General features: G+C 31.2%; 1 protein-coding gene across 3 annotated transcripts; it reads right to left on the reverse strand.

The window, feature by feature from the left end:
* Positions 1 to 3,883: 3,883 nt before the first annotated feature.
* LOC114266739 (WUSCHEL-related homeobox 8) lies at positions 3,884 to 13,605 on the reverse strand. 3 transcript variants are annotated; one of them, XM_082867055.1, is made up of 4 exons: positions 13,536 to 13,605; positions 9,266 to 9,582; positions 6,599 to 7,129; positions 3,884 to 4,107 (listed from the first exon to the last, which is right to left on the reverse strand). In XM_082867055.1, the coding sequence occupies exons 2-4, from the start codon at positions 9,480 to 9,482 to the stop codon at positions 4,022 to 4,024; spliced, it is 834 nt and encodes a 277-aa protein (XP_082723181.1). In that variant the 5' UTR covers positions 9,483 to 9,582; positions 13,536 to 13,605; the 3' UTR covers positions 3,884 to 4,021. The 3 variants fall into 3 exon arrangements, with proteins under 3 accessions (XP_082723181.1, XP_028063461.2, XP_082723180.1); XM_028207660.2 differs by lacking the exon at positions 13,536 to 13,605 and adding an exon at positions 4,337 to 4,408 and having other exon boundaries at positions 9,266 to 9,707; XM_082867054.1 differs by lacking the exon at positions 13,536 to 13,605 and having other exon boundaries at positions 9,266 to 9,757.
* Between the last annotated feature and the right edge of the window lie 2,830 nt (positions 13,606 to 16,435).

Genomic DNA, 16,435 nt, shown 5'->3' on the forward strand with positions numbered 1-16,435 from the left:
ATAAAATTAAACATGCCAAAGAAAATTGGACATGCTAGAGAAAATTACACATAAGGGAGAAAACTAAGGTGGCTAGGAAAAATTATAAATGTTAGACAAAATCAGACACTAAAAATTAATTGTCAGAGTACTAATTGTTTTCCTGTGGAATACATCTAGCCACAGAAAAATTTCCATTGCCAGAGAAAATCAACAAAGCATCGTAAACATGGTAGAGAAATTTTCAATAATTGTTAAAATTACATATAGAAGTAAAATATAGCCAGAGAAAATTGAAAAAAGAAACATATATCTAACATGCACAGAAAATGAATGACAGAGAAGAGTAAACATGGCAAGTCAAAGAAAATTTCCATTCCACAATTAGCAAGATAAAATAAACAAAGTAATGTAAACATGCCACTGAAAATTATACCACATTGAAACCAAGAATTGAACAAAATAAACGTACCAGAGAAAATTACACATTCCGAAGAAAATTACACATTCTTGAGAAAATTTTCATTCCAGAGAAATTTTGAAGTCCATAATATTAAAATGCCAGAAAAATTTACATATACAACCAGAGAAAATTAAACATGATAGAGACACACAAGGGAGAAAAGTGATGTGGTCAGAGAAAATTATAACTTAGACACAGACAAGAGAGTAATAGACATTCCAGAGAAAAATACGTATTCCAGAGAAATTTACAAAGCAGAGAAATTTATAGACAAAATCACAGAAACATGTTCAAGAATAAGACCAAAACACAGAGAAATAATTTTTTTTCAAAATAAACATGTCAGAGAAAATTCAAAGAAGAAACATACATTCTAGGCCATAATATTAAAATGCCAAAGAAATTTATATACACAACCAGAGAAAATTAAACATGATAGAGACACACAAGGGAGGAAAGTGATGTAGTCAGAGAAAATTATAAATGCCAGAGAAACTTAGACAGAGACCAGAGAGTAATAGACATTCCAGAGAAAGATAGACATTTCAATTAAAAATACATATTACAGAGAAATTTACAGAGCAGAGAAATTTATAGATAAAATCACAGAAACATGTTCAAGGAAAAACACAGAGAAATAGTATTTTTCAAAATAAACATGCCAGAGAAATTTGAAAGAAGAAACATACATCAAGCAAAAATCAGAGAAATTCAAATGTCAGAGAAATTTACAGATAAAATCACACCAACATGTTCATAAATAAGTTCAAAACACACAGAAATAAATTTTTTCAAATTCATGTAGCTTTTTATTACGAAATTGAAACCCTAATTTATAGAAGGTTAATATAAAATGTAATTAATTGTATTTTCAGAGAAAATCTAGTTGTGTTGCAGAAAAACTTACCAGAGTTAGGATAAAACTTTAATGACGAGCTGATATGTCCTGAGATGAAAATGCGACGTGACGAAGATGAACTGAGATGACGATGAACAGTGAAAACGGGGTCATAGAAATTTGTGAGGAAGGAATGGGTATGATTTTTGCAGAAGATAACGAAGTTCTAATGTCGATGGTGAAGATGATATTGAAACCCTAGTTCTGTTGTTCTCTTGTTCGTGAAGATGGTCGGATGCTTGGAATGGAACTCAGTCGTCGGAATCAGTTTCGTCTCTGTGTTGATTTTGTGAAGGGTATTTTGGTCCATGAAATAATTAAAAATGCGCGTCATGTTGTTCAGGGACCTAATGCATCACTTTTTTTTTTTTGTGTGTCATTTATCCTCTAAATTACTATCATTAGGGACCTTAAAAAAAATTCCCCTTGAATATGCTATTGTTCAATTTTAAGGACAAAATTGTCAATTTGATAAAAGATAAACTAACTTGACAAAAATAAATGTCAAAAAAATATTATTTGAACTTTTAAAAATAATTTCTACCCACCAAAAATAAAATTATATAAAATTGATAAATTTTTAGACATTTATTTATTTTATTTTATTACCAAATTAATATTTATTATGTGTTTACATAATGATCATGTAATTTGCCCTTAAAAATTCCTAAGTTATAGAAACCGTTAGTATAATTTACCTTTAAAAATATGTAATGAACTGAAGTGTAGGCTTCATTTGGGAAGTGGGTTGATTTTTTAGCTTTTTAGTTTTTTTGGCTATTTTAGCCTACAGCTAAAAAGCCTGGTTTGAGAAAAACTTTCGGCTTTTTTATGAGATAAAGAATGTAATGATTATACATTAGATGTGATGTTTTGTCTTATTAAATTAAAAAGCTTATTTTATTTTTTGTGACTATCTTAATCAAAAAAATCACAAAACCTTCTCCCCAAACATAGGCTTGTAATTTTCTCGAATTGATTCATGATTCAGGAAGGTTAAGAATGCAGATACCAAATACAAATATTCAGAAAGGGTAAATTTTAGAATCCACCCCTTATGAGATATCGGTGTTGCATTTTGTGTTTGACGTACATGCACATTGTCTTATTGCTCGGGATTAGATCAATGAAAATATGGAAAAGGAAAAAGAACAAATCAAAATGAAAAATGTTAGGAACCACCTTTATGGAGATTGAAAATATGAAAAAGGAAAAAGAACAAATCCAAATGAAGAATATATTTGTGTAGTGAATATTGAATTGATGAAATGTGGAGTTCACATATGAAATGAATTTGAGCCATTAATTTCTTTTTTTAAATAAATTCTGAATTGATAAAGGTGAATTTGTAATATTATTGAATCAAAATTTATTAACCATATCCAAATTGTCATCAAACACCACTTATTATATTTTTAATCTATGGTGTTTACATACATAAATTTCTTATGAGATTTAATAAAAAAAAAATACAATTACTTTCATATTTTTACCTTAATTATATTAATTTTTTTAGTAAAATTAAATGGGTTAAATTAACACAAATAGTGAGTAGATATTAAAATATATAAAAATAAACTTACATTTTAGTTTAAAAAAAGATGATAATATTTTTTTTTATTCATACAACTAATAAATTATAGATTAAAAAAATTTAATTATTATGTAAATTAAAATTTCAAAGGATATTAATATAATATAATTATATCGACTAACTATTTTTTTTTTTTTTTTTTATCAAATTTGGAATGGTGTGTGTAATTTTATCTAAAAGAAATTACCAATTATAATATTTTCAACGAAATTATAAAAAAAAAGTAGCTAAAAATATTTACATAAATAAATAAAAAATATATCAAGATAAAATACAATTTCATCAATCATTTGATTATATCATTTAGGTAGGGTTGAGAATTTGGCACGGAACTCAAATACACGTAATTAAAGCATTATGATTGATCCTTTTTGACACAAATTTGATTATGACACAACACAATAATACGAATAGTAAATGGATTGTGTTAAGATTGAACACACATAACTCAAATATAATATGTTCAACCCGTATAATAATTTATGTCAACATGTTGATATGAACCCACTATTAATCCGAAAATAACCCAAATACTACTTTAATCTAGTAGTCAATGGTTTATGCTTAGCCATTAAATTAAATTTCGGTATTTCAAAAAAACACTTGCTTTGTTTTTAAAGATTTGTTGAATATTTGGATATTAATGTTCAGAATTCATATTAGGGTTAAGAATGATGGATTTGGGTGTCAACAGTTGACTCACATTCAGAAGCAAACTCTTCAATCTAGTCATGGCTCCAACTTAAGCCATAAATTCCCCACACAGGTTTGTAGCCAGCTCTTATGGGGTTTTCATTTTAGGTTTAAGTGTTGATTACTAACTAACCAACCACTCCAAGTAGGCAAGTAATGCAATAGTTATATCATTCACTCAAAAGACTCCCCACAGCATATTACTAGATTTCAATATTCAACCAAAGACACAATCTCATGATCAAGAGACAGGAAATTTATCAAACTCATATATTCATTGGTGTAGTAAAACTATACGCATCTTTAATATATTGCATTCATATGTTTCATCAACAAATAGTAATAATTTTATGTAGACCAGTAACGTAAAACCACAATAGTTTGCATTATAGTATCAACTTGTCATGTCGTAGTCGTCTTCCTGCAAATATGGATTGTAGCTCCCTGATGCTTCCATCTTTCCAATCAAGTGGTCGATTCCTGCAATCATTAATGAACAGGTAATTAAAAGTTATTTACCAAACTTGAGTTATTTGAAAACTTGTTTCTCACATTTATGTTGCTTTTAACTCATTTTCTAAGCCCATGTTACTTCTATTTTCAAAACACGGTTTTATGAAATAACTTAGGTTTGAGAAATAAGTTAAAACCACCTAGCATTAAAAAAATAAGATACCAAACCATATTTCTTAAACAATAGAAATAGTACCAAAAATAATAAGGTTCTCCATCATGCAAGATGATATCCTTGTTGTACTTGCACTCAATGTAACAAGAGTTACTGAAGGTCAAAAAAGTTAAATCAGAAGCATAATAAATCTCACGTTGTAAAGCAGCAAAAGGTGTGGATAAAAATATAGGTTGTGTTTAGTAGACTTTTAGAATTATGAATTGAGAATAGAGTTGTATTTTGAGTTTGTGAGTTTTGGAATTATGATTTGAATGTGGAAAATTTATTTGGTTATAAATTTTGAATAGAGTTTGAAATGAGTGATGTGACATATAATATTGAAAAGTGAGTGTTTTGAAAAGTAGATGTAGAATTAATTTTCCAAAGCTATAACCAAACAACACACTCAAACTAAATGAGTAGAATTAATCTTCAAAAACTCTACCAAACAGAGCCTAGAATCTCACTTTAGTCTATGATTTTCCAATTGAAATAGTCAACTAGCAATGTGGCCCTTCTGTCCATTTTCTGTTAAATAGGCTAACAGAATTTCCAATCTAAGGTTCACATAAGTAGCTTGAGGGCAAACATAGAATTTCAACGAGTGAGGGACATGAAATTTTCACAAGGCTGACAGAGAGAGGCCTACTCGTCTACCCTCACCCTATGGATAGCCCGCACCCATCTTCTCCCCCTTATCCCAGAAATTCAATCCCTTCCCTACTATCCACAGCCACACCAACATCCCTTTCTCCACCACCACGAACTTCCCACTTCCCCTCTGTCCCAATCCCAACCTAAGCCACCGCCATTGGCCCAGCTTCAATCTCACATTGCCCAAACCACTGACCAAAAAGAACCCCCGCACCATAGCCCAATGTTTTGATTTTCAGGCATGACAAGCAGGCCAATGATTATTGTTCGTTGTCAACACTAACGGGTTGCAATCGGCACCAACTACTCTGATTTCTGCCCCCCCCCCCCCCCCCCCCCCCCCCCCTAGCTCTACAGTTATGCCATTGGGGTCATTGATAAGCAATCCTAGACACTGAAGTAGTTCCTATTTTGTCCATCATAGAGGAGAGGAGGAGTAGAGAGGGGAAATGGTGGGATGGGTTGTTGGGGTGGATTGGGAGGTTCATATTAGGGAAATGGGGGTGGCATTGGGTGTGGAGTTGAATGAGACAGTGCGTTGGAATGCAAAAGGGATAAATTGTAACCATTTGTGAAATACAGAGACAAAATTACATTTTTACCCTTTAAAATGCACATGAGGGTCATGTGCCATTTTATGTCACACTATTTAATGGAAAAACGTACGGAAGGACTAAATTGCTAGTTAACCAGAAGTGAAAGAGATTGACTGTTTCAATTGAAAACCGAAATACTAAAGTGGGATCCAGTGTAAAGTGCAACGGTGCAAAGTGTAATTTACCAATGAAAGTAATATTGAAACGAGCAAAAAAGATTTTTAATTCTCCTACCGTTCTTTTCTGAACCTATCTAAAAGCTCTCTAAATATCTCCACATGGAAGTATTACAGAACTTTGTCAGCACATTTCAATTTATAGTTCTAGTAACTCTCCCATTAATGATCACATCAAATTGTGCTTCTATAGCCTAAAACCTTTCAAACAGTAAAAACTATACAAGCCGGGAGAGTACGTAATCTGAGTATGCAAAACAAACACATTTGACATGAACCTTTGGCATGTTAATATGTATGACAACAAATTAAATAAAAAGGGACAAATTCAATTTACGAGACAGGATATGAAGACGGAAAGATATATATAAATGAAAATTTGAGTAAAGAAGTGCTGCAGACAACAAACGTGCCACAGCCAGAACTAGATTTCATTCAAGAATAATGTGCTGCAATGATAAAACAAAAATAAATACATAAGAGAGAAACAAAGAACAAAAGAAGTGCATAGCCAGAAATAGTAATTGTGATATAGCTTGTTAAGTTGACTTGTAAAGAAAGTCAATGCAATTAGAATGTGTTGAGTGTCTGTGCATGTGTGTTAGTAAGTTAGTAACTGATCACAAGTAAAAAGGATGAATCAAAATTGAACAAACTGTAATATAATCACAAACATGGAACTTAAAAAAAAAAGAAACAGAAAAAAGAGTTAAAAAAGAACTTTGAACATGAATAAAACATTTTCTTAATTACTCCAACTACTATATGCATCAACTTATATAAATAACAGTTCAGAGCATGAGGTCCATCAGAATCAATCTGTGTTGCATGATTGGCCAGTAAAAAGAAATCAAATGCTCGAAGGATATACATACTTGGGTTCGATAACATGCTATCATAGAAAGAAATTTGTCCCAAACTCCTTTCTGGTTTTGAACTGCCATTTGATGGAAACATAGGCTCTCCTTTATTGGACTTCGAACCTAAAGAACGCATCCCAGAGCTTATTTCAGGGTTTTGGAAGCACAAATCCTCAGCCCTTGGAGCTGGGTTATGTTGAGACTCGAAATCCTCTGACTTTGTCTTCTTTTCATCAGGTGATTCAACCTCTGTCTCCACTTCTGATTCTGCATTGTTTGGTGCTGCAACATGCTGCTTCCTTTTTGATCTAGCACGCCTGTTCTGAAACCAATGATAGACATTTGACTCGGAAATTTGGCCGTGTTGAGACAAATCAGAGGTTATGTCTTTGATCTTCTGCTTGCTTGGTGTTCCATTACCTTGGTCAAATAAACGTTCAAGAATTTGAAGTTGTACAGGTGTTGGAGTCCACCGTTGTCTGCCACTAATCTTGTGGCCAACATATGTCATTAAGGGGTCACAATATAGATTCCCCAACCTGGCTCCTGAGAGAGCAAGAACAAGATTTTTATAGTAAGTTAAAAAAAATCTTAATATTTACCAAAAGAAAATCAGTCATATTATGAAAAAAGAGGAGAAAAAAACACCATGTTAAGAGTTTCCTCCCATCTTTAGGATCTTTATGTTAAGAATAATGTTAACAAACACAACTTCTATTCAAAATTTCTATACAAGATGTGTGACTCATTGTGGTCTTCCCATTTCAGATAAAAGACGCTTCATAATTTCAAAAATGCCACTGCCACTGCACATTATTTTGGATGGGATTTGTGTATGAAAATTCTGTTTGAGCACCATTTTCCTTACGGTAAGGGAGAAAAGCGGGAGGAAGGATCTATAGCATTTTCTTCATTTGGTAGAAAGGAAAGAAGGGAAAAAGCAATTTTCCTCCAGCCGTGATGAAGGTTAAGCCCCTCTCTTCCTCTTCTTCTTCTTTTTTTTTGATATACACGGGTTCTTTCTTTCTTTTTAATGTTTTTGACATTCAAACATCATTGTTCCTTTGATATGCACGGGTGCAAATAAATTAAACCTTTCTATCACCTTTGCTTTCCTTCCTAATCAATCAAACAAATAGAAGGAGATAAAGGCAACTTCCTTTCTCCAAGGATGCCTAGCTTTCCTCCCTTCCAATTTTTTAATCCCTTGTAATTGTAACAATCAAAGCATAAATACACAAATATCAACCAATTAACTTCTCTAACCAAAACCTAAAGAACAAATACAAGGTGAAATCAACTAAAATGAGTTTAAAAAAAATACAATAAACAATAATACCCACTAAGGATTATATAACCAAAATATATAGTTTTTTCAGAAAAAGAAAATCCAAATAATTGGCATGAGAAAACTAATATAAGCAATCGACAACAAATTAGCTTATCATCATTCAAATAATAAAAAATAAAAAATAAATAGAATATGTAGAAAATAACATGATACAAATTAAAAATACAAAAGATTTACAATGACCTTCCTGAGATTTGGAGAAAATACGCCAAACTCCATAATTTTGGTATAATTACATTGGATTTCCTTGATATTTTAATTCAAGGAACACTAAACTCATTTTTCATCAATAATTTGTTAGTTGTATGGATGAAAAAAATAGTGTTATCATCTCTATTACACTGAAATGTATATTTACTCTTATTGTCCTTGTGTCTTTCTTTGCACTATTTGCATTAATTTTGGATCATTTAGCATTACTAAAAAGGGTTGGTGTAATTTAGCATTACTCAGTGTAATTTACCCAATACAAAAAGTCCAACCCTAGTCATTCAAACCCAACCCAACCCACATGCAAAATCAAGTAATTGAAATTCAAATATTACTAGAGTTTTTAGGTTTTGACCCTTGTTCTTTGTACTTGTTTTGTGTTTGAATAAAATTATACCTTACCTTTAAAAAAAATAAACATAGTGGCTAAAAAAAACCTAAAATAATAAAAATTGTACAATACTTGACGGAGAGGGGAACAAAGAAGGCTTGAAACCCGCCAAGAGGAATCACTGGATACAAAATGGCCCAATCAAATAAATTCACAATATTTAACTATAATCACCAAAGGATTGTGAACAAAAAGAAGTAAGGCTTAATCAAACATAATTCCCAACACCATCACCAAAATCTCACTTTGATCCAAACAAATTTTCACCCCATTTTTTGCTAATTGTTTGAAGATGTGTATTATTAATCAACGATTGACATCATTCCAAACAAATTTCAAGAACTAGTGAAAACAATTGCGCAATAAAAAATAAATAAAAATATATGGAATTATTAGGAAATTATTAAAATGGAAAGGAAAGGAATGAAAAGAGGTAACTGACAGGAACAAATTAGGTAAGAATTCAAATTCTTTGACCAATAAAAAGATATATTTTAAAAAAATGAGAATATTTTATATTACATAATAAAAGAAAAGGTAAAAATTCCAAATAATTTATTCAATTCATAATTTTTTTTAATTATTGAAAAATAAAAGTAGGGTTATGTTATGTTGTTCATATTATTGTAGAGAAATGGAAAAGCAGGAGGAACACGAACAGCACAGAATTATAGTTATCCTTGAGACATTTTTAAGAGAGACACAGAGAGAGAGAGAGAGAGAGAGGTACCAGTGAGATCGGAGTGAGAAGAGAGGGATTTGTGCATTTGGACGAGCTGGTCACAAATGGCTGCGTAAGCAGCGATTTGCTTGCGGAGAATCTCCAATTGCTCGTCAGTCATCACCTTCACAAATACCCCATTGTTGTTGTTGGTGGTGGTGTTGCTGCTGCTATTGATCACTTCATCTTGACGTTGTTGTTGGTTTTGTTGCTTTTCCCAATCCATAATCTTGCTTTTTTGCTTCGTTTCACAGCTCTCTCTCTCTCTCTCTCTCTCTCTGTCTCTCTATCTGTGTGTGCGTGATAAGTAAACAGAGTCTGTCTCTCTGTCAGAGTACAAGAGTAACGAGAAAGTAAAGAAATGGAGACGGTAATAAAGACGCGGACAAAACCGGATCATAAATCACAATAATAATATCTTGGCCATAAAGCGCCGGTCCGTATGTGCCAAAAAAAAATGATGGGAAATGTTTGGGGTCTTTTGGAGATGGCTCCACACTCATAGGCTCCGTTAAACGGGATTTTTTTTGATTATTTTAATTATAAAAGACAAAATAAATTATTTTAGTCACAAAAAAATAAAATATCATATTTAATTCATAATCATTATATTTTTCTCTCACAAAAAAAGTTAAAAAAATTAAAAAGCCAAAAAATCCTTCCCAAATCAAACTTTTTAACCCAAATTAAAATAACTAAAAAAACTAAAAAGCTAAAAAGTCAACCCACTTCACAAACGGAGGCTTAAACTGATTTTAGCCTCTTAGGTATGTGTAAGACTCATTTATATGTATACGTGGAGCTCACATTAGGAGTAGTTTAACGAGGTTAAAAGTTTTTTTTATTTTTATTTTTTAAAAAATATATATAAAAAAATAGAGAGGTGATATGTTTTTAAAAAAATTAAATAGTTAGTTTTGGGATTTTTAATCTAATTGTCAAAATGACCCTTTTGGCCAGAATAAAGTTATACGCCTCTATTGACATATTAATTAATGTATTATTAGATGATATGGGATAATTTTAAAATTTTTGAATGTTTATAGTTTATACAATGTGTAAGGTCCATAGTTTTGAGTGATAATATCAAATAGTGCATGTACTATCACTGTTTTGGCAATTAGGAAAAAAAAGTCAATTTATTAGATTTTTTTTAAAAAAAAAATCGTATAAAAAAGTAGAGAGCTGATATGACTCAAATAATCCAATAAGTTGATTTTTTTTTTTTATAATTATCAAAACAGACCTTAATAAATAAATTTGATAACAGCAATGTTATATTTACTTAAATTCTTATTAGTAATAATTTTGTTAAAAATATACATGTTTAAATATCAGTAGACTTTAAATATCATTAGTTTAAGCTTCGTTTGAAACTTGATTATTTTAAGTAAATTTTTGACTTTTTAGAAAAATAATTATAAAAAATAAAGAGAATAGTTAGCTTTTAATATCTTTTTGATTATTTTTTCACTTTCCAAACAACCCCTAGCTCTCGTTTGGAATAAACTAATTTAGCATAAATTTTTTACTATTTTTGCTTGGCTAAAAAAATTGTGTTTTGAATAAATTTTGATTTTTTTTATAGTTAATTTGATGGATGTGAGAGAAAAAGTAAAATATTTATGGTTTAAATGTGATATTTTTATCTTATTGATAATTAGTTTGTTTGTCTTTTTTGACTAATTTAATCAAGATAGCTTATGTCAAAGCCAACTTCCCAAATGAGGTCTTAACTTTCGTTTGGCATTGACTAATATAGCTAATTTTTTTGTGTTGAGACTTTTTTAGCCTGGCTGTTTTAGCCTCGTTTGATTTGGATTTGTTGACTTTTATGAGAAAAAAAGTGTAATGATATGTGTTAGATGTGATATTTTATCTTATTAACTTATTTAACCTATTTTGTCATTTCATGTTTTTTTAGTCCCAAAATAATAAGTAAACCAGGACTTAGTATACATAGAATTATACCTTTAATATTTGAGTTAGAAATCTCAAAAATGAAAATTTTTAAAAAAAATATGTAGATAAAACTATTTATTTTATAGTAATTTGATAATTTTTAGGTAAATTATAAATATATTTGCTGAGATTTGTATAAAATACAAATTGTTTCCCATAGTTTTGAAAATTACAAATATTACCTTATCATAGTTTTTATTTAATATAATTAATAGAAAAAATAAATTTTCTAAATACTCTCTGTATAACAATAAAATTATCTAAATTTTTAATAAAAGTATATTTCTGATATCATTAAAAAAGTTAATTGATTTGATAATTTCTTAATAAAATAGACCATTTCTTATGTAATTAAAAATTTAAAGGGACGAAATATAATATCTAAAGCCACAACAGACAATTTATATTTTAAACAAACCTCAAGAAGTGTATTTATATTTTATTCTTTTTTTTTTTTTTTTAGATTCTTAGCTTTACTCATTTTATAATTAACCACCACTTATATTTTAAAGGGCAAATTACCTACACTTCCCCTGAGCTTTAACTAAATTACAAATTTTTCCTGAAATTTTAGAAATTACATGCCCTTTGAGGTTTATATTCGCATAACAATTTAAACCCTACCATTAACTAAACGTTAAGAATGGATAGGTGACATCACTAAAATATAAATTGATAGATGATATTGCCGCTGCTAAGATCCCTTTGATAAATCAACAAAATTTACAAAAGAATTACATTAGATGAAAAAAAAAAAATTAAGTTTTTGAAACCATGTTTGATTTATTGTTTAGAAAAAAAAAAATTCAGAATTTAAAAATAAAATAAAAAATAATTTAATAAAAATAAATATGAAAAAATATATTTAATTTGTAAAAGTTATATCTAACTAAAATTATATAAAAATAATATTTATTTCTTATTTCTTATTTCTTAACCAAATTAATTTTTATTTTTTAAAAAAAAATTAAAAATAAATTTCTAAAAAATCAAACCAAATATATTGTAAGAATTTTTTGACAAGTCATTTCTTGTGTTTTTAACTTATTTAATTATTTGTTAATTTTATAATATTTTTACCATCAAATACCACAACATATAAGAGTCTTAGAGACCAATTTTTTTTATCTCTAAAAGTGAAAATTTTGTTACAAAAGACATTTAGAGACTAATTTCTATTGTTATAAGGATGATAGCTAAAAAGTCGTCCTAAAAAGTCAAAAATAAGACTTTTAACGATAAAATTTTGAAAATTTCAATAATAAATAAACTTTTAGAAACAAAATAATTTGGTCTCAAAATGGTTTATTTTTTTAGATAAAAAATTTGGTACCAAAAAAATAATAATTAATCACTAATGTTGAATTTTCGTTATTAAAAATATAATAACGACACTTTTTGCAACAAAAATATTTGGTCCCCTAAAAATAATTTTTTTCCTAAATTTTGGTCTCTAAACCTTAATTTTTTGTAGTGTGATAAGTGTTTTTCTATTTAAATTTTGTATTTCTTAACTTATTTAAAAATGATAATTTACCTAAACCTTAGGGAGAATTTGTAATTTACCTAAACCTTAGGGAGAATTTGTAATTTAGCTAAACCTTAGGGAGGAATCTGTAATTTAGCTAAACCTTAAGGCGGTGTAGGTAATTTGCCCTTATTTGTCAAAATGGCATTTTAGTCAATTTATGATATCCATTAACGGCGTTAATTGTATTTTTTAAGACCTCATGGAGAATATATAATTGCGTTAAACCTCAAGAGAGGTGTAGGTAATTTGCCCTATTTTAAAATTATTAAATTTAAAAATAAGGGTCTGTTCTATTGTATTTTTTTTGTTTGTTTGTGTTTTTTAAAATAAAAATAAAAAATTTTGAACACACTTTTTTTTTAAGGGGTTTTTTTAAGGTCCCTAGTATTAACATTTTATAGCATAAAGGACACCAAATATTTTCATAATGTCTAAGGTCCCTCAAGTTGATTCAGAGAAAATTGGTCCAGAGAAAATTGGTCTAGAGAAAATTGATCTAGAGAAATTTCATCCAGAGAAATTCTGAATTTCTCTGGATTCAACCCAGAGAAAATTCAAATTTCTCTAGGTTCAGTTTGACCAATTTTCTCTATTTCTCTGACCTTCCAGAGAATTTTTCAGATAAAATTTATACAATGGTCAAAATCCCAAAGAATTTCTCTGGATAGAAATTTTTTGACAAACTAATTACTACCAAATCCGTGAAATGAAAAAATTCATTCTGCACTCTCCTTATGATAATTTATATATAAATGAGTCAAAAACATAAACAAAAAGTCACATTACCCATGATAATAGAGAACTCCCTTCAACCAAAACTGAATCTGAAAGCAAAATACTTGATCCAAATCTTCATATCATCTGATGCAACATAAGTCCTTGATTAGCCAGCACCAACAAGAGAAGATGGAATAGTTGCTGAAAAAATGTAGTCAAAACCAGAAGGAGAATAAAAATGTAGAACAAGGGATGAGAAAATCCTTCAATTGTGAATAGATATATAGATATATAACTATGACTGCCAATTAGGTGGAAGGGAAGAAAAGGGAAGGAAAGGGAGAAGGTATGGAGGAAGCTGCTGTGAGGAGGAAGGGAAAGAAAATGGAAGGAAATGGAGAAGATATGGAGGAAGCTGCTGTGAAAATTGAAAAGGAAAGGGAGAAGGTTGGTCTAGAGAAAATGAATGAAGAATTTCTCTAGATCACTCTAAGCCAGAGAAATTCTTTCAAAATCAATGAAATTCCTAAAGAAACATTTCCAGAGAAATTCTCTTTAACCCAGAGAAATTCCTTTCTAACTCAGAAAAATTCACAAAAACTCAAAAATTTTCAAAAAAATCACAAAAACCCAGAGAAATTTCCCTTGCATGATTTCCTCAAAAACTCACTTCAGATTGATGTCCATGGGATTTGAATGATGGATAGGCAGACAAAACACAGGTGTGAAAACTATGAACTGCAAGTCGGCACAGAGAAAATTCATATGTCCAGAGAAAATTCACAGTCCAGAGAAAATTCATCAACGTCCAAGGGGCATCACGATCTCAGAGAACACACTTCAAATTTGCAAAGCATAAATGTTACAGACAATTTCATCAATGTCCAAGGGGCATCACGATCTCAGAGAACTCAATTCCAAGAGTTGCATCTGAGTTATTCCCTGTGCCCATTGTGGCGATGTGAAAATCCATGTTGTTTAGTACTTCAACCTTACCTGTTTCGACACTAGTTTGAAGTTTCAAAGGCAACTCTAGGTTCCAGAGAACCTCACCCATAGTCGGCCTCTCTACACTATGTTTGGCTAAGCAATTCATGGCAATTCCCAAAAACTTCACAAATGACTCTTGATGTTGTTCCTTTCATACTTGTGTCTACAATCTGGTCCGCGGTACCATTATGGAGGTGAGATGATACCCACTCTACTAAGTTTACATCTTCCTCTTCTGCTACGGGATTCATTACCGACTTCGCAGAAAGCACTTCTAGCAGTACCACACCAAATGAGTAAACATCTGCCCTGTGATTCGAAAGTCTCTGTAGCACTTGGAGCACAAGTTCATCGTCGCCGCTGCGCCGAAGAAGCCACACCCATTGGCGTGAGATCACAAACAGCGCATTCGAACCATCTTCTATGATGGTGAAATGCGATCCTCGCCATGGCAAATACATGGCTTGTTGTCTGATGTACAGAGGCGATGTGGTGCCCAAAGACGTGAATGCTGCGGCGGCAACCATCTGAGGAAGATGTTACCTGCCAGAGCTCTATTGCCTAACGAAGAACAGCTCGATTACTCCATCGCGATTGAGTACGACACCCTCCTGTGCCCTACCAGGTCCCCAAGGTCGATCCATTGGACGTCGATTCCATCTCCATTTGCACCACTTCAATCGTTTCCGTTTCCGAATGCGTACCAGTTGTCCCTGTTGCTGTCCCGACCTTCGATAGTTTCGAGACAAAGAGTCAAATTTCTCTGATACATATTTAGGGACCTTAGACATCAAAAAATAATTCTGTGGATCTCTTCCATTACGAAAAGTAAGAGAGGGACCTTTGGCCAATTTTCCCTTTTTTTAATTGTGAAAATAGTTTTTTTCTTTTTTAAATTTGAAAATGACTTTTTGATATTTCTTAAAATGTGAGTTGTTTTTTTAATTTTTAAAAATGTATATAATTTTAGAAACAATTCACCAAATAAATTTTATATTTGGGTAAATTATACTAATCATCCGTAAATTCAACATAATTGTGTGAGGGTTCAAGAATGTTGTCGAAAAATTCGAAGGCTCGCCAGAAAATTCAAAAATCTTGGAAGATCACTGGAAAACTTGAATTCTCTAGAAATGGTGAGAGGTTTAGATTCTTTAACGATCGCAACTAGAAACACAATAGTAAAGAAATGATAGAGATAAGAGATTGGGTGAAAAATAAGGCAAAGTAATTAAAGAGAGAATAATGGTAAGGCTCACCTATGGATCTCCCATTTTCACTCTCAAGGTAGATAATGAAGAGGGAAAATTAGTTATCTCCCAAGAATTGTCTCTCCAAAAATTCATCCCTTGTAAAGTTATTGGTGGGTACTATTTATAGACACCTCATGATGTAGGATGGAGCTCATGTGCAAGGCACATAGGGAATATTTTCTCTAACTACCTAGTCTGAGGAGATGACCTCTCCGAGGATAAGGAAAACCCCGAAGAGGAGATCAATCTATCGGTGAGCCCTTCTTCTTAGCTACACCTAATCAATGATCTCCAATCATCCCAAAGGGTCAGGGGTAGTCCCAGAGGATGCCTTGCCATAGAAGGGTCGGGGGTAGTTCAAGATAACGCCTTACCGCAAATATTGTCGAGTCTCATAGACCTTCTAGATTGTGCCACCTCGACTCGAGTATAGGCTAGTTTAACTGAATAGTGAATTTATCTCCACTCACCGTCCTCAGGATCGAGTCCTTTGTTCGGACTCCATTACGTCTATGGTTCTGGTATGTAGATCCCGGAAAGCTCCGTGCCTACAAGTATTCTAAGACTTATTAATGTAGCAGCTTTTAGATTGCGACCGAATCCGTTTGAAGCAAGCACTTCAGATCGATATTTATATTTGTATATATCCGTTTGAAGCAAGCACTTCAGACCGAATCCGTTAGCAGCTTCAGACTTTTTTTAATATATTTGTAAATAATTTTTCAA

This window comes from Camellia sinensis, chromosome 4 (genome assembly GCF_055761805.1).
Source record: "Camellia sinensis isolate YWXY chromosome 4, ASM5576180v1, whole genome shotgun sequence".
Taxonomy (NCBI): domain Eukaryota; kingdom Viridiplantae; phylum Streptophyta; class Magnoliopsida; order Ericales; family Theaceae; genus Camellia; species Camellia sinensis.